Genomic DNA, 16,596 nt, shown 5'->3' with positions numbered 1-16,596 from the left:
CATATTCCCTCTTTTTAAACCTAAATGTGTGCATGTCTGTGTATAAACACGTATATTTATCAGGTATGCTTTTGAAGAAGTCAATTCAGACCACCTGCAGGAACCCAGCAGGAGCCTTAACTGCTGTTGAGATCCTGCAAATACTCCAAAATGGATCCTGCTGGCATGGGACCCACTCCCCACCAGAGGCCAGAGGCAGCTCAGCAGGCTGGCAGCACAGGCTGCTGCAGGCAGGGGCAGCTCCCTTCCCTGTCCCAGAGCCTGCAGTCCTAGCTGAACCCTGAGGGAACAAGGCACTGCTCACAAGAGTGACCACTCAAACACTAAAAAACTAAAATTTACATTTAGGAAAAGCTAAGTGATCCTGACACACACTGAAGCAAGCTCATGGTGTGTATAGATGGATGATCCTACCACTCAAAAAGGTAAGTCAGTGTCCCTGTGAAGAGCAGGGGTTCACTGCTCACTCAGGGGTTTCTCTACTGTGCTCAGGTCCCAGAGTCAGCTACAAATAAGGCACCTGGAGGCCAGGGACAGAATCTCACCTCTGCCTACAGAGCTGCCCTCTGTTCTCATCCCCTCTCTGTTTACCCAACAGCCCTGGTCTTAAACCCCTCCATTTCTTTCACTTTCTGCCCCTCCACCCCCACTCAAGAGTTCTTACCATCCTGATTAGTAATTAAAAAACAGTAATTCTCTATGATAAGAGAGAATCAAAACCTACGTATGTTTTAAGCCTGAAATAGTGTAGCTCTCAAACTATAGTTGTGCTTAAATACAAGACCAATACACTCACCTGCTTGGAAGGCTGTTGTTTCATTATAATAATTGAAACAAATCATTTGATGACTCTCCAGCAAAACATTCCAAAACCAGAAACGATCCTGGTGAATCAACACTACGACAGTCACCAAGTAATAGCTGGGCATCAAAAGAAATAATTTGTCCAAAGACGAATAGTTGCTCCAGAGAGAGATGAAATAACACCTGTTCTCACTAAGCCTATTATTTTTGCTAAGATATCACAGATTTACCCAGTGCTGTAGCTACCATGGATTCAAAATTCGTATTGCCCTGGGGAGATGTAATTACATACATGCAGATGAATCCTCATGAGTAACATCCCTATCCAGACCTGCCCAGCAACAGAATTCATTGACAGCCAACAAGAAGTCATGCATGTTTATCAGCAACTCTGACAGACACACTACAGAGGCAATACAGAGATGAACCCACACCCCCACCCCCAAACTCAATTCCTTCCTATTTCCTGTCAAGACAGGAATCCAGTCTGTTCAGCCCTGCCCAGTCTCACGACACCAGTTCTATCTCTTCTTTTAATGTTACCCTTGCTGGTGTTGTTCAAGTGTTACCCCTTTGGGAAGGACCATTCACATCTAAACTTAAACAATATGGAAGTCTATGATGCATATAGAGCATCATTAGAATCAAAAGCACCCCAAGGTGCTGAACCCTGAAGGATAAGGAGAGTTAGGAACAAACTTGCATTACAAAAATGTTGACTGAATTTGAGGATTAGGGTGGTTTGTTGTTCTCTTTAATTACCACAGAAGGTATTGGTAACTCTTGGAGATTGAGCACACTGAGCACATTTAAAGAGGGAGAAGCTCATGTGTAATCTTCCAGCTCCAGCTGCTGAGATCCTATGGAGCTACCTGAAGGGAGACTAGTCTCTTGCTACACACTACTGCAGACACAATTAACATTTTCCACACTGCCAGCCTCTGTAGCACTGCTATGCATTTCCTTCACTGATAATATTTTACACCACTCACCAAAATATTCTTTAAATTTGCTACTGTAAGTCACTGAGCTGGAAACAAGGATCCTTCCTTTTTTAAGTTTTGAGCCAACCTAGCAAAATATTTCAGGAAGCTATCCCTATAAGAGGCTATTACAAGACAAATGAAGATAAGGAGAATTTTCATATATATTATGAGATATTTATTTGGTATAAGTCTGTTTTAAAACATTGAATAATCATTACTTCCAATCTCAATATACTGGACAAAAGTAAAAGTTATGTTTTATTTAATTAAAGGTCTTGGGCTTTGCAAATAATTCATCTTACAGCTATGCACATTTCAAAAGAAGAGGACAATGTTAGAGTATCACTTTATCCAGGCCTTGCCTCAGCTGAGAGATTAATGTAAAACTGCACTTTGCACAATAAGTAGTAGCAGAATTGTAGCAGTCAAGAATCATACGAATCATATTCACGAACAACTTAACATTGCAAAACACTTTTGACTAAGCTGAAGGATAAGGTTTTTGGTTTTTAAAAAAAATGATGCCAACTTTTACCAAAAAAGTTAACAAATTTAAGTCAAACAGAAAAATGTCACTGTTCTATCATGCAGCCCTTCACATGTCCATTACTTTTTCAACATCGAATCTGCCTCATGCAACATGTACATGAAAGGGTAGTCACTTACTATTTTGTTCCATTCCAGCTTGCTGTACAACCATTGTACTAAAAATTGATAAAAACACCCTTCTAGAGACAAAAAAAATTAAATGGTATCCATTTTATGATATTCACTCCCATAAAGATAACCTAACAAATATTAATTCAATTTTTACAATACCCTAGATGACATATCAATAGATTTAAAGAATCCACTAAAATCAATGTAATACACAAAGCAGGGAGGTCAGTCTGAGATGCCTAGGACCCAATTTCTAACATTGTTTTATATGTAGCTTTTATCAGCTATGGTCCTCAACACGTGCATAAATCAGTCTTGAGGTATGAAGACAAACAAAATCAGAAAAAAATACAAGTAGCAATCACCACTTAGTTTATTGATTCCAACTGCTTATCTACACTGGCCTGGCTTAAGAACTCAATGTTTTACTAGCTTTGTCGAGACATCTGGTAGCATTAAGAAAATGAGTGGTTTTGGAGACTATTGCAGCTTTACATAGGATTGAGCTGCAAAACTGAGACTCCTCCAACATCCTAGAACCGCACCTGAGTGTGAGGATTTGGTGGGGTTTATCTTTTCATCATTTTGCATAAATAGCCTTTAGTACATCAATTTCAACTGCTGATTAAAAAAAAAAAATAAAAAAGGGATTTGGTTCTGGAGACAAATTTAACTGTACAACCTTCAATTTTGCTGTGCTTAAATTCCATTAAAAAAACCACCAAAACCAAGCTCTTCCGGGACCTAACAGGGAACCCTTACTGAAAAGCATCAGTATGTTGCCACATTTTATTTTAACAAGCTATAGCTTATAAGATGGCACAGAGATAATACCTATAGTGTTTACAGGTAAAAGGCATAAAAACAACCAATCCCCTTCTTTTTTCATCCTAGGTAAAAAGTCACACAGTATTCCTTGAGTTCCTCATTCTAATCTCTCTGCCAGTATTACTCATCTGTCCTCATGGCAGCTCAATACATGAAAGTGCCAGTTTCAGTAACTTTTACATTGCTTATATTCCATCAGAAACTTTTTGTCCAACTATTCTCAGTTTGTTACCTACGACCACATGGAATGTGAACAAATTCTTGTTTTAATCCTGACTTTTCCATTCTGCTTCAATGGCAGAATTGAATTGGCTACAGTTCTCCCTAAGTAACAGTGTCTGAGTACTTCAAGAACATCATTCCACAACCAGATTTTTCCTTCCACGACCCATGTTCTTCTTTAGATGGGTTAGTAGAACACCCAAAAGTATCAAACGGAAAGAGGTCTTGTTTCCAGCTCTGAACCTCCAGCTCTCTGGAAGACCAGCCCTCAGAAGCTGATAGTGGCATGGACAGAGTTTCACATCTTCCTTACCAACCAGGAAGACAGGATAGAGCTTCCAAGCACAGCAAATCTTAATGGCATACAGTATTAGAATAACACAGTTGCTGGGCAAATAAATATTGGGGAAATGCAGCAAACTGCACACTGAAGTGTTCAGTAGATAATATAGCAACTAAGATCAATTTGCAGGAATCAAAAAAGGGACTTAACCCTACATTTCATTTTACCTAAAAGTAAACAAATTTCAAGCATACTAAGGCAACTGAAAGCAAATTTTTTCCCTTGTATAATGAAGTCTAGAAAGACTAGAGCAATAACAAAAAAACCACCTCAAGTTTTCTCAGAAAGAAAAAAAAAGAACAAATAAAGTGTGATTTTCTAAGTAAGCACTTAAAATCATTTCAATATAAATTCTAGAAAGTCTTAGACTCTCCTGATTTATTCTAGTTCCTAGTTTATTATGTCATTCAAAACAGAAATTGTAACTACTTATAGATTCGCCTCCTTGCTACAGGTGACGTGCAAAGAAATCCTTACTTATTTCACTACTACATTTTTTTTCTAGTAAGCAATCAAAAAGCTGACACATGAAGGACACAAAAGCAGCTGAGAGAAATCCACTGGGTTCCATTGACGATAAGTGAGTTTGGTGCATCTGTCCCGCTGGAGTCATTAAAACACAATTCCAAAGGAAACACATTACACTCCAGTGCAGATGATTTTACTAGTGAGCAGTTCATGTAGCATGAAGCCTAGCCATTAGCAAAGGAATTGAATGTTCCAAACACTTCGCTGATAAAATTGGAAAAAACAAAAACCAACAAAACAAAAAAACCTACAGGAGTCTCATACTCCTACATATACCTGAACAAAAACAGCCCATGCATACACTTCGTGTTGGCAGAACAAGGCACAGATCAAGAAACAGCAGCTCCAGAAGCTTTCACCAAAATAGATGTCTCTTACTCTACACTCTCCCAATGATAAGAGATTTTCCGGTGGACGTATGGTACAACAGTAGCATTGGAATGGTTTGGCACTCACCAGTCTTCTGGTAGACCAGAGTGAAGAGAATGTTTTGCCACTGCTGACAGAAACTAATTAAAGATGCTGTAAAAGACAATTTATTAATAGAGTTCTCCATCACTCCAATGGGATGATGCAATTTAGAACAATTCTCTGTTTGGGATACAAGGTGTCCCATCCACACATGGATGTACACCACACCAGCACGTGAAAGCAAGTCACATACAGCTGTATTTATATGTGTCATATATAAATACACACATATGCATATAGTCTATTCATCAGGTATGGCATGTAAAATATGATCCAGAATCTTCAAATTTCAGTGGTCTCATTTATTACAATTATCATGAAGAACTATAAAAGACATAAGGTGGAAAAATAGTACATTATTTATGTAATGAGGTTGTTTGATATATTTCAAAAAACGCAGGCAAAGCAAGTATAACTCAGGGTATAACAAGCATTTCTTTTTTTGTTCCAGCCAACATAGATGATAGATGGTTTTGTGCTTGTCCACTTACAGGAAAACGTCCTTTAAATGCCAAACTAATTTAATTTCCTGTACTTAGTCACTGTGCCCAAAACTGTTTTTTATCTCTTTGAAATAACAAAAGCATTAGAATAGAATGAAAGTTCAAACTAGCCCCTTTTTATATAAATACAGAGAGTAGTGGAGTTGGGAATACTCAGATTCTTCCATTAGAAAAAAATAATTCATATTGAATCATATAAACATAGTTTGAAATATAGTTAAAATAATATTTAGGAGCAATGGGCTTTATAAAGGTTACCTTACACTTGATTTTTAATTTGCACATCCTCTATGGCAAAATTTTGTCTTAATACCTATTTTTCATACAGGATGTTTGCTTGAGGGTTATTTAAAAAGAAAAACCTTTCAGACAAAATCTAAATCATTTTTGAACCAACTGAGGCTAAGAACGTACCTGACATTCTTCCATGTCACATATGTCTTGATACCTTTTCTACTGGGTATGCAGCAGGACAGAGGGAAATAATTTTCCTTGTCATAAAAGGGAAGACTGGTAATAGCATACAATGTGCAGGTCTGCTCTTTAACTTTTATGAAGAAGTCATTTAAATCTCAGAACTAAAAGAAGCCACAAAATTAAAAATCCCTCCCTTGCACCTGAAACCTGGCAACTTCCTTCCCATGTCCTTCTGACACCTTTTCTCAGTGAAAGAAAGCTGTGCAGAAGGTGCAATAGCACAAGAGCAGTTGATGGTAATGTAAAACAGAAAACTTTGCCTTCCTTTCCTCTTCTAGGTTACATAAAGTTATATCCCTTTCTCCTACCCAATATCCATCATATCTGGAAGAACTATCTAACCCTGTTTCTAATTTTGTTCATATTTTCGAGAAATCAAAGAAGTTACTGAATTCAAGAGCATTAAAGGATAGATGGCCAGGCTTCATTTCCTAGGAAAATTAGGGAAAATTTCCAGGAACTGATTTCATTATGGCATTTAATCACTTTCACAAGAAGCAAGTACTAGATAATAGAGGTCTTGAATCTAGGAAAAAAAATGTGATTTAAAAAAACTAAAAGTATTTTTAAAAAAGAAAAACAAATCAAACTACCCAAAAAGACAATCAGAGGAAAGAGAATCAGAAGCAAAACACAGTTCCAAGAGGTTGCAATGACTATTCCCAAATAACTCCAGAAGCTATGGATTTGCCTTCTAAGGATCATTCTAACTAATGAGCTTTAGTGAAATACAACACACTTGAGTCCAGAGAAGGTTCACTGGAAAAAACAACCAGGCTAAGAATAGATAGCCTGAATGCTTTTCATGGTCTTAAATGCTTTATAAAAACATAAGGACTTCCATTTTCATCTTACACTTGCTTTTTCTAACAATGAAAAGTTACACTTAAAAACTGAGCCAAAATGATTATGAAACAATGCCTAGGCTGTAGGTCACCCTTGTGTAGGACAGTGCACCTGTAATTCTGCTTGGCTAACACACCACAGCCCAGACTACGTGATGGTACTCCTCATTACATAATTATTTACTATTTCTTCTCCACAAGATTTCTCCCTTTTTCCTTATCTATTTCTGGTTTGTTGGTTTTTGCTTCTTTCCTGTGGATGAACTGATGAAAGTGGCATATGCTTATAGCACTCCAGACCCCAGCGAAATTTAAAAAAAAAAAAAAAATTACCTATTTAAAATGAAAAGTGCAAATAATGCTACCTAGGCAAATCAACATGGTTGTGGTTTTATTTTTGAAATCAAAACCATTCAATCAAGCTATGAATGTCAGTGTATTAATAAACTGTCAGACCTAAGCACAGTATTTTACAGTGAAATAACAAAATCTCAATGCACAAAATAACTACTCTGCCCAGAAGAAACAGAGCACTACACACATTCCTTCTTAAAAAACTTCAATCTTTTTCCACTGTTGTCTTTGACACTAACATTTATCTGGTTCAAGAGAGCCAAGTAGCTATATAGATGGATCCCTGATCTCACGAACTATGGAAATTCTCATTTTGGGATTCTTGCACTAAAAAGGTATTTATTGCAGAGGTAATCTTGCAAATTTAATGCATACTAATTGAGAAGTAGCAGTAAATCCAGTAAGTGCACATAGTTATTCTTTCTTGCGCACAAGAAAGCTGCTTATTGTTCTGACTCAAGTCAACGTGAGATTTTGTTCATATTACTCAACCATTCCATTACTGCTAACTTACCTGTTATATAACAAAACCTATTATATAAACATAGCATTCAATAGATTACACAACACAAACGGCAAACCAGCTCAAGGAGACCACTTATAAGCAAAGTATTTTAATGATTTCTAATGTAATAAAAAGTAACAGAGGACTAAAAAGACTTTCACTTGCAGGATTCTTTCCACTAGAAAACTAAGGTCATGCTGAAACCCGTTTATAGCAACAACTTCTCAAAAAATTGCCATACTTTCTCCTCTGAAAAGAACACTGTTGCTTTAATTAAAAGAATTGATGCTTCTCCAGGAAGGTAACAGTGCTTCAGGTAAGACAAAATACCTTGTATCTTAAAACTTCTTTTAACAGTTACTTCAAACAAATATGAAACTGTCTATATAAGTACCTGCCCTATGATATACAAATATAAATGGAAAGGCAAAAATTGCATATTTTTCATAGAAACTACATAGAGATACCCAATGTCAGTTATTTTAATTTATCAACAAGTACATATTCAGCCATTTCAGTACCATCACTCTTGACATTCAGAGACTTACTAAAAAGAAAAATATTGACAACAACATGACCTTGTGTTCATCTGCAAACCATTATTTTCAAGATATAATATCAGTAAATTAATTGAAAAAGACACAAGCAGATTCCTAATGCATTTCTATGGAAGACATCAAAATTTGCAGCAGAAATATATTTATGATTTACTGAATACTAGCTCTCTGTTGGTATAGCTGTAGTTCTGTATCTTCTGCTAGTGTTGGCATTTCATAGGTGCTGAGACCACAGTAAACAGCCAAGAGCCACATAATGACCACACTCAGAACTTTGTTTTATCTTTCCTGTGCACATCTCAGAAGACCTTTGAGTACAGAGCACTGCAGACCACTGCAGCTGCCATTAGTGTTATTTAGGCATGTGTGCAAGTGTCCAGAACTCTGACCTTCATGGTTATGCACAGAAAACATCACTGTTTCCAGAAAATAGCAGATTACCACCAAACATGGTACATCTCATCAGTCAGTGCGTCCTACAAAAATCTTTTTCTACTCACACACAGAAAATAGTCCAGAACTAGAGCAAAGATTCCACCTAAGATCCCTACAAAGCTCTCTTAAGTCTTCCCTGTTCCCAGTGGAATACCTCAGCTCACATTTTCTAATAATTCTGCAGAGAAGTTTGTTTATTCTCCAGTGTTCTCTGGGTTTGGACTACGATTTTTGACATTATGCCTGTATGTGTCTCTTTTTGTTTTTGTTTTCGTTTGTTTGTTTGTTTTTTCCCTATGAACCTACTTGCTCTTGGTTTCAGTATTGACAAAGTAAAGGAAGAGGGGTTTAGAAGTACTTATCCGCTTATCTCTTCTCTCAGATATGCTTTTCACTCTCTTGGAACAAATTCTCACTGGCAGAACTGACTACTCTATATTAGTTTGGTTTCTTGAGGCATCCCCGTAAGTATCAGAGGCATGCTTATCTCCTGCCAGGTTTCATGAGTGATGGACTTAGGGTGAACACCAACTTCTCTTTAGACTCCTATGGCTACAGTCACTCTCCCTCAAAAATTTACAGGATTTGAGCTAGACCGTAGTATTCAAATGAACACTATAAGATGCATATGAAGCATTAAATTACAGCATGACAAATCAAATTAATTGCACTGCAGGGAACATTCATTACACTACTATGATTTATTTGTAAATAATTATTTGCTGTCAAAAAATTGATTCCTATTAGGAATAATAATAATTCTTACAGGATTTAAGTAATTCCTATAGCCTTCATCTTCCAGACTGCTATTTCTTGTCCACCAAGGCTCAATAATATTTTATCTTCAGCTAAAGCATATTCTGTTACAGCATATTTTATCTCAGGGTACACACAATAGTTTCATTATTTCCAGACACAACCAGCACACACCCAAGTCATTTTAAGGCCTTTTGACAGTCTCACCCAATATAGTCAGGAATGCTCAGAAAGCTTATTTGTTCAAAGGTGATCAAGTTTTATATGACAAATTATGAAATTCTCGAATTAAAACACCCTTATAAATCTATACCGACTCACAGCACATTGAAATCGCAAATTTACAATTCTGGCAAGCTTCATTAGACACTGGAATTGCTTATAATTTCCAAAAAAACCAGACCATTCTTGTAGCAAAGGAGGAAAATTCAACACAATGATGCTATAAGCACGTGACAATCAAGAAACCTGTGGTACCATAGGAAAAAAGTACTATTTTGCAAGAGGAAGAAAGGTGAATATTTAATAACTTACCCCTTCTGCCTTTTCTTCTGTGTTAGCCAGCATTTCCTGGAGGGCCCGTACTGACAGAGACTGCTCCAGCACAAAGGTGCAGATGGACAAATCAGGAGGAACATTCTGGGTAAAAGAGAACCATGAGATCACATTAGTAACACATTTGCTTAGTAGCACTTTCCAGTGGCCCTATTTTGCTTCCCCATCCATGGATCTGAAAGGTCTAATACCTCCCTGAGGCTATGAAATCCAGCTGCACACTGGGCTGCAACAGTTAAGTTTTAGCCAGTTAAGGGAAGCAATACTCTGCTCAGCATGTGCAAGCTGATACCTGGGGTACTAGGCCCCCTCTAAAAAAGAAAGAAACTCTCAATAAAAGAAGAAAACAGTGAATTTCATCTAGTTCAGCAGAGGATCACCGTAAATGTCAGGGCTAGTGCAATCCCCCCTGTGTGTCTGCAGAGAAGGGGAGAGGGATCTTGTGATTCCCTTCAAAAATCTAAAGGTGATTACAGAGGAATGGAGGCAGACTCTTCTTGCATGTGCTCCTGGAAAGGAATAGGAACAGCAAGACAAGCTGTAAAAAGAAAATTAGAGAATAAAACTGGGAGTGGAATGGCTCCTATGCAAAGCAATGATAGGTCTGCCTGGACATCAGCACATGGAACATGCACCCCAGACACTATGCTCAGATTGTGAGGAAAACCAAATTCAGGTTTTAGGCTACTGGTAGTTAACCAGACCTCATCCTTATCATGAAGGTCAAGATGAATTTTCACAGCAGAAATACTGGACACCAAGTATCAAGGCTAAGGCAGCAGCTTCAAAGCCTTGCAGGGCACTATACTTCACCAAAGGCTGCTCTAACTGGGATAAAACTAAAGAGTCTTACCAAAATAATTATTTAACATGTCATGCGTGAAAAAAAAAATCATTGAACTATTGAAAAGTTAATTTTCTAGACTATCATAAAAATCCATATAAAATTGAAAGAGGTTTGTAATAGCAATGTCTAAGTTACAAAGTAGCAAAGTAAAATTAGATTTTATGTGGGGATCTTTTCTTCTGTTAATAGAATTTGCAACTCCTACACATCTTTTCTTGCCTCCAGAAATTGTTTCATATTCCTTCTCTATTTTCATGTTAGTTGCATATTTTAGCTTAGGAATACTTTTATTGACTGTTGGAATTCAGTTTTTTACCTCCTGAATGCTTTTGCTGCTAAGGCTGTAAAACTGCACACTTACTCAAACTGTGTACAAAGTGAAGAAGTGACTTCCAAGGCCAAATAAAAGGTAGTTGCAAAATCTTTTTTTTTCCCCAGAAAATTAGTTTACCCAGAATACCTCACACTCTTACTAGCTAATTATATTGCTGTTGACCACTACTAAACCCAGGTCTATTTAATACATAATAGGTCTTTCATTGTTTTCCAGTACTTATATTTCAATGAAATTAATGTAAAGTTGTAGTTTAAGCTTTAGCCAGATGAAAAAGGTTGTAATAGCATCTTCTTTTGCATGAGTTTTGACTTATTTATGCAATGATACTTAGGCACGGAATATTTTTCAGTCAACTCCTTCAGAATCAGGTCTCTATTTGTCAGTGTTTTTGTTACCATTTAGCTTTTGTAGCTAGTCATACGCTAGAACTGTACTTTTCATCCTAAGACTAGGCCAACAAACAACCAATCAGACTGTCTTCCAAACATCCTTGTAATGTGAGTACTATCACAAGTCCTCATGTTACAAAGCAGGAAAGAAAGCAGACAAAGATCTCAGGCTGCAAGGTGTTGCCTCTGTTCAGTTAGGAGCAAGGACAGTTTTCCAGTCTAGAAAGCCTCACAGCCTAATACAGCACAGCTCAACTCCATTCTGCCCAGTGAGGACTGACAAACAAGAGTATGAACAAAAGAGAAAAAATGCTCCATGCACTGTGCTCAGAAATGAGCCAAGGCTACCTTTTCTGCACCTATAAACAAAGTCTCCTAAACAATATTCCCACTGTTATCACCATTATTCAAAGTAGCATTTTTGCTGGCAAAGCATGTCTCACACATACCATTTTGAACAGATCAAATTTTTTACTACTGAACCCACCCCACAGGTTATATATGTTCCAATATCAAAAATCGTGCATAATTTCAAACACTGATCAAACCAACATAACCAGGACATTTCACCTTCATCCATTTCATTCTCCTTTATGTTCAAGACAGCCATAAGCACTTCCTTTCCTACCCACTGAAACTCAGGTATGAAGTACCAAACGAACATTTTTAGCTATTCTCATTGCAGGTGAGTAAGGTACACTTTTTGCTCTAGGGAGTAAAAAAGGAGAACTGTATGAGATTGTTTTGTTTTAACTAAATGAAAGTAGTATTGCGTTCTTACAATCTAGCAAAATGTTAGAGCCAGGCTTTTTTTCATGAGGCAAAAGGGAGAGGACATTATCCCACCTCATCTTTGTTGCATCAATGCTTGGGTACTTGGTGGCCCGCAGGGAGAAATATTTTCCCTTAAGAGCTGAGGAAAGATGCACCTACCGATGCTTACAGTGAGCATGTGAATTAGACCTTCCTCTCTGACAGTCCCTCAACCAGCTCTGCTCTACCAAAGATCCAACAGGCATGACTGCATCAATCCCAGCATGTACAACAACCAAAGCATGGAAAAACATGGGACAGATGCAGACCTGCCAGTGTATTCAGCTCAGCTATAGCTCTGCTCATCCCTATACACTTTATTTCAGTGCTGATGCTTTTAACGCTATGGATTTAAAGGATGAGGCTTTCGGCCTCAGACACAGACTGAAGGTTCCTCTGTTTAATAGCCCCCTCCAAAGACAATAATTCCAAGTAATATTAAAACTCTCATTTAAATATAACAAACATTATTCATAGTGCCTTTTCCATCTCCTCAAAGCGTAAAATAAAAATGAGGAAAGAAAAACAGAGTCTTTGCCTGACCTCAGATTATCTACCCTATTGTCTCTCATATTACCTCACACACAGACAGAGGATGGCATAGGAAAAATAAAGGTATTCTTTGGCAGCCTAACATTCCCTACTGAGAGATATCTTCACACAAAAGTACATAGTAGATTTTAGTACCCAGCCTGGAGAACAACTGCATATTCTAGGAGCTGCAAGGAAAACCTGTAGCAATTAGTTTTCAACACCTGGCTTTTTTTAGGACAGGAGAAATGTGTTGCCAGGTATTTCAGTGACTGCTTTGCTAGACTATGAACACACTATTAAATAATAAATAATTTTGAAGGAAATATTTTGCGACATTTCTAACAACCCACTAATGCACTTTGAATAAACACCAAAGCTAGCAGGTTTAACTAGCAGTTAAATGGTAATAATACATCTCTATTTTGATAACAGAACATAAACTATAAAACTGATCAGCTCAAAAGCAAAGGTCTCATCAGATATAAAGAAATATATTAGCAATTTTCAACCTTCTTTTCCACCAGTTTTCATCATATTCATATTTGCTGAGGTAACTTTTTAAAACAAAGACATAGACAATTATTTCATATTCCAAAGAGGGGGGGTTGGTTTGTTTTGTGACAGAGTATACAACATCCTTGGACAATACAAGGAATCTGTATCACTACAGTTCATATGATCAGTGGAAAATTCTGATAAGCAATGGTAGTATTCAATACAATTTATTTTCAGTTCATTTCTGACACATTCGCAAAATCAATCATACTTTAATGGGTTTGAATATAAAATATACTCACTGAATTAAAAGGCAAATAGTAATAACTCCAGTTTCTCTGAGTATTAATTAAAGCATTACTGATTTGGCTGCTGGTTCATGTTTAGATTTGCCCTCTTGTCAGTTTTTCTTTCTAGAAAATCTACTCAGTCATAATTAGAGCCTAATATTCAAATAGTTGAATTTTTTAAAAGTTACTACACAAATAAATACAAATTGTTTATTGCATTTCAAAAGGAGATTCAGTACCTCTAGGAGAAAAACAATAAATTATTATTACCTTTTTATATTGTTGCTTCATCATGGCTTGCAATAGCCCAATCAGCAAAATTACACAAGTTAAAATAAATGTAATGGGCATCTGGAATTTTTAAGGATTCTACTGGATTATTTAAAAATTGGTGAACTCCTTGTTCTTCCAGTCATTTTAAACTACATTTATTGTGTACACTAGTTTTCTGTAGTAATATTTGCATATTAAACTACGCTTTACTCTGTGGGAGGCAGATTTGCAAATTAGATAATCATACCCTTTATTAAAAAGGTGTTTTGAGTAAAGCTTTTGAAATATATTTAAAAATAACCCTAACTGTATTCCAGCCCACAGGAGAATCATGGGTACTGGATGTATTCATTATGCTCAATTTCATTTTCTAAAGAATTTCTATTTACACACTCCAATGAAAGCAAGAGGCTGAGATGCAAAACAGGGCGGTTGTCATTAGTCTGACAATCATACAGTGCCAACAAGCCACTGTAATGTATAACCTGCTCATATAACATGTTGCATATAATCTTGTGAATGTAAACTGAACTTCTGCCTCTCATAAATATTAGCACAAGACTGAAGGATAATAGACTGCATCAGCAAACAGAATTCTGTTTCTAAGAATAAGCAGCTTCACCTCAGCTTTACTTCTCTTCCTAGATATTTGCATGCTTCTTAGTTATTTTCCTAAGCTCACAGTTATTTTTGTTATTCTTCTAACCAAATTCCCAATTAATGGACTTGCAGGTATTTACTTTTTAACCGTATACCAAGTATTCAACCAGTAGTACCTAAACAATCACCTAATTAAGCTGCCTGATGTCAAAAAATGAGATGTGGGTGTTCGTAACTTTTTTTAACGCTAGCCCATTTACTAGATGCCTAACTTTGAGAATCAAAGTAGGAGGACTCAGAAAATTCATTTCAGTACAGAATTTTTAAGCAAAACATCTGGAGTCCTATTTGTGGGAGTAGCCTGAAAGAAACTGAACCCATCAGCTATTTTGAAGTTACATTTAAATTTATACATCTCTATTTTTCTGGCAGCCTTTTCTATTTAAATGAGATTCTGTCTGGTGACAATGATGAAACACACTCAATATTACCAAGAAAAACCTTCTGTTTCTAGGACTCTACACAGAAGGCCCAGTTTTCCTTGTTTTCCAGCTTGTCATCGAAACAATGGACCCAGTACAGAAATATATGGGTCCGACAACAAGTCCTGTCAGCCAAACAGAATGAACCACATTAATCAAATCCCAAAGCAGAAATGGCAGATAATGAATTATGAGCCTTACAGTTTCAGTTCTGCAGAGAGGAGTGTCAAGCAACACTGTCCTCTCCTGAGAACCCCGCCAGGACCAGTGCCAAGCTCCCATGTGTTTACCATGAGCAGACTGTGAGGGTTGCCTGGACACCTCCTACACAAAATTTGCTATCAGCTGCTTCTGATTATTTCAGTCTGAAACCATCACTTTCTGTATGAGGCTTTTATAGGACATTCCATCCCAAAGTGTTGTTTCCCTCAAAAGCAGAGAAATTCTCAGCATTCAAAACTTTTTCTGTTACTATACCTAAAACTTGTAATGCCCTCATGGTTTTGGAAGAATAGTTTGACAAGGGAGTGGCTTTTTGTCAGAAGTACGCTTTTCACTTTTTCTCAGAAAACCTTCAAAAATCCAGGACAATCTATTTCCAAAATTCAAAATTCAAATCCAAAATTGTTCTACCCAAAAAATCAGCATGTTCTACCTCCTGAAAAATGAAATTTTCACATAGCGAAAAGTTTCTTGCTAACATTTGAAAGCTCAAAAGAGTCCTTTTTCCACAGGAAAACTGTTCCAGGAGATAAAACTTAGAAACTGACAGGAGGATAAAATCAGAACAAGGTCTTGAATTTATAAAAAAAAAAAAAAAAAAAGAAAAAAGAAAAAAAGAGACAAACACAGGGAAAATGAGCTAGTGATGGAACTGAGATCAGATGCACATCTTCTACTTAAGATGTTCTTACTTATGTACAGTTACAGTATTGACCTTTATGCTGAAAACAGTTTCAAAGTTTTATCTTACAATTTTTCAGTTTTTGCACTTTGGAAGTAGCTTTGATCCTGAAATCTGTCAAAGGTCTTGAGGCCATTATTAACAGAGCAGACTATCTTAACCACTTGGAAGCTGTAATTCCTGGTATGGTATTTACTTTCTGTATAGATTAAGGGCTGCATACATTCCATTTCTAAATGGATAAGAGGCTTTTTCCTCTTATCCTTCATCTTTTCCCTGTAGTCTCCTTTCTAACCTAAGGACATAAATCCCACATTTCTACATTACTGAGAGCCGATTCTTTTTTATCTCCTTTTGGAAAATTTAAAACTCTTAGCAACAGATAAAAGTGGTATCTGTTTTATGGTAAGGAGCCATACAACTACACTGCAACATTGATGGATAAACTTGGTCAATCAGATCAACTCTCACCACAACATTTGCTGCTATATCCAGAAGCTTAGATGAACATTAATTAATAGTGTATCACCATAAAGCAGTGAAAATGTGTTCGATTTTAAGGTAATTAGAAAATTTCACGCTGATTAATAAAATAAGAAAAGCTTATAGGATCAACAATGCTACAGAAGGTCTAGGCACACATCCAAATTAACAAAACATGGTTTGTTTATCTCCATATTAATCCTGAAAATTCTATCTTATTATGCTAATCTCACGTGTACTATTCAAAACTAATGTTCCCTTTTATCCTTAGACATTATGTTGTATTTGTAGCTAGTGCAACAAGTAATGGAAAAATCTAG

At 36.7% G+C, this 16,596-nt stretch overlaps 1 protein-coding gene across 2 annotated transcripts in view; it reads right to left on the bottom strand.

Moving 5' to 3' along the window:
• Positions 1 to 16,596, bottom strand: part of RYR2 (ryanodine receptor 2) — a 376,644-nt gene that overhangs the window by 255,483 nt on the left and 104,565 nt on the right. For both annotated transcript variants that reach the window (XM_066178844.1, XM_066178845.1), the window contains exon 3: positions 9,809 to 9,913. In XM_066178844.1, coding sequence (XP_066034941.1) covers positions 9,809 to 9,913 — 105 coding nt within the window. The remainder of the gene's footprint in view (positions 1 to 9,808; positions 9,914 to 16,596) is intronic.

The sequence above is a fragment of the Chamaea fasciata genome, unplaced genomic scaffold (genome assembly GCF_029207755.1).
Source record: "Chamaea fasciata isolate MVZ Bird 193981 ecotype frontalis unplaced genomic scaffold, bChaFas1.0.hap1 SCAF_3, whole genome shotgun sequence".
Lineage (NCBI taxonomy): Eukaryota > Metazoa > Chordata > Aves > Passeriformes > Sylviidae > Chamaea > Chamaea fasciata.
Note: the sequence above shows the minus strand (reverse complement) of the source record. Positions and strands in the feature narration are given on the sequence as shown.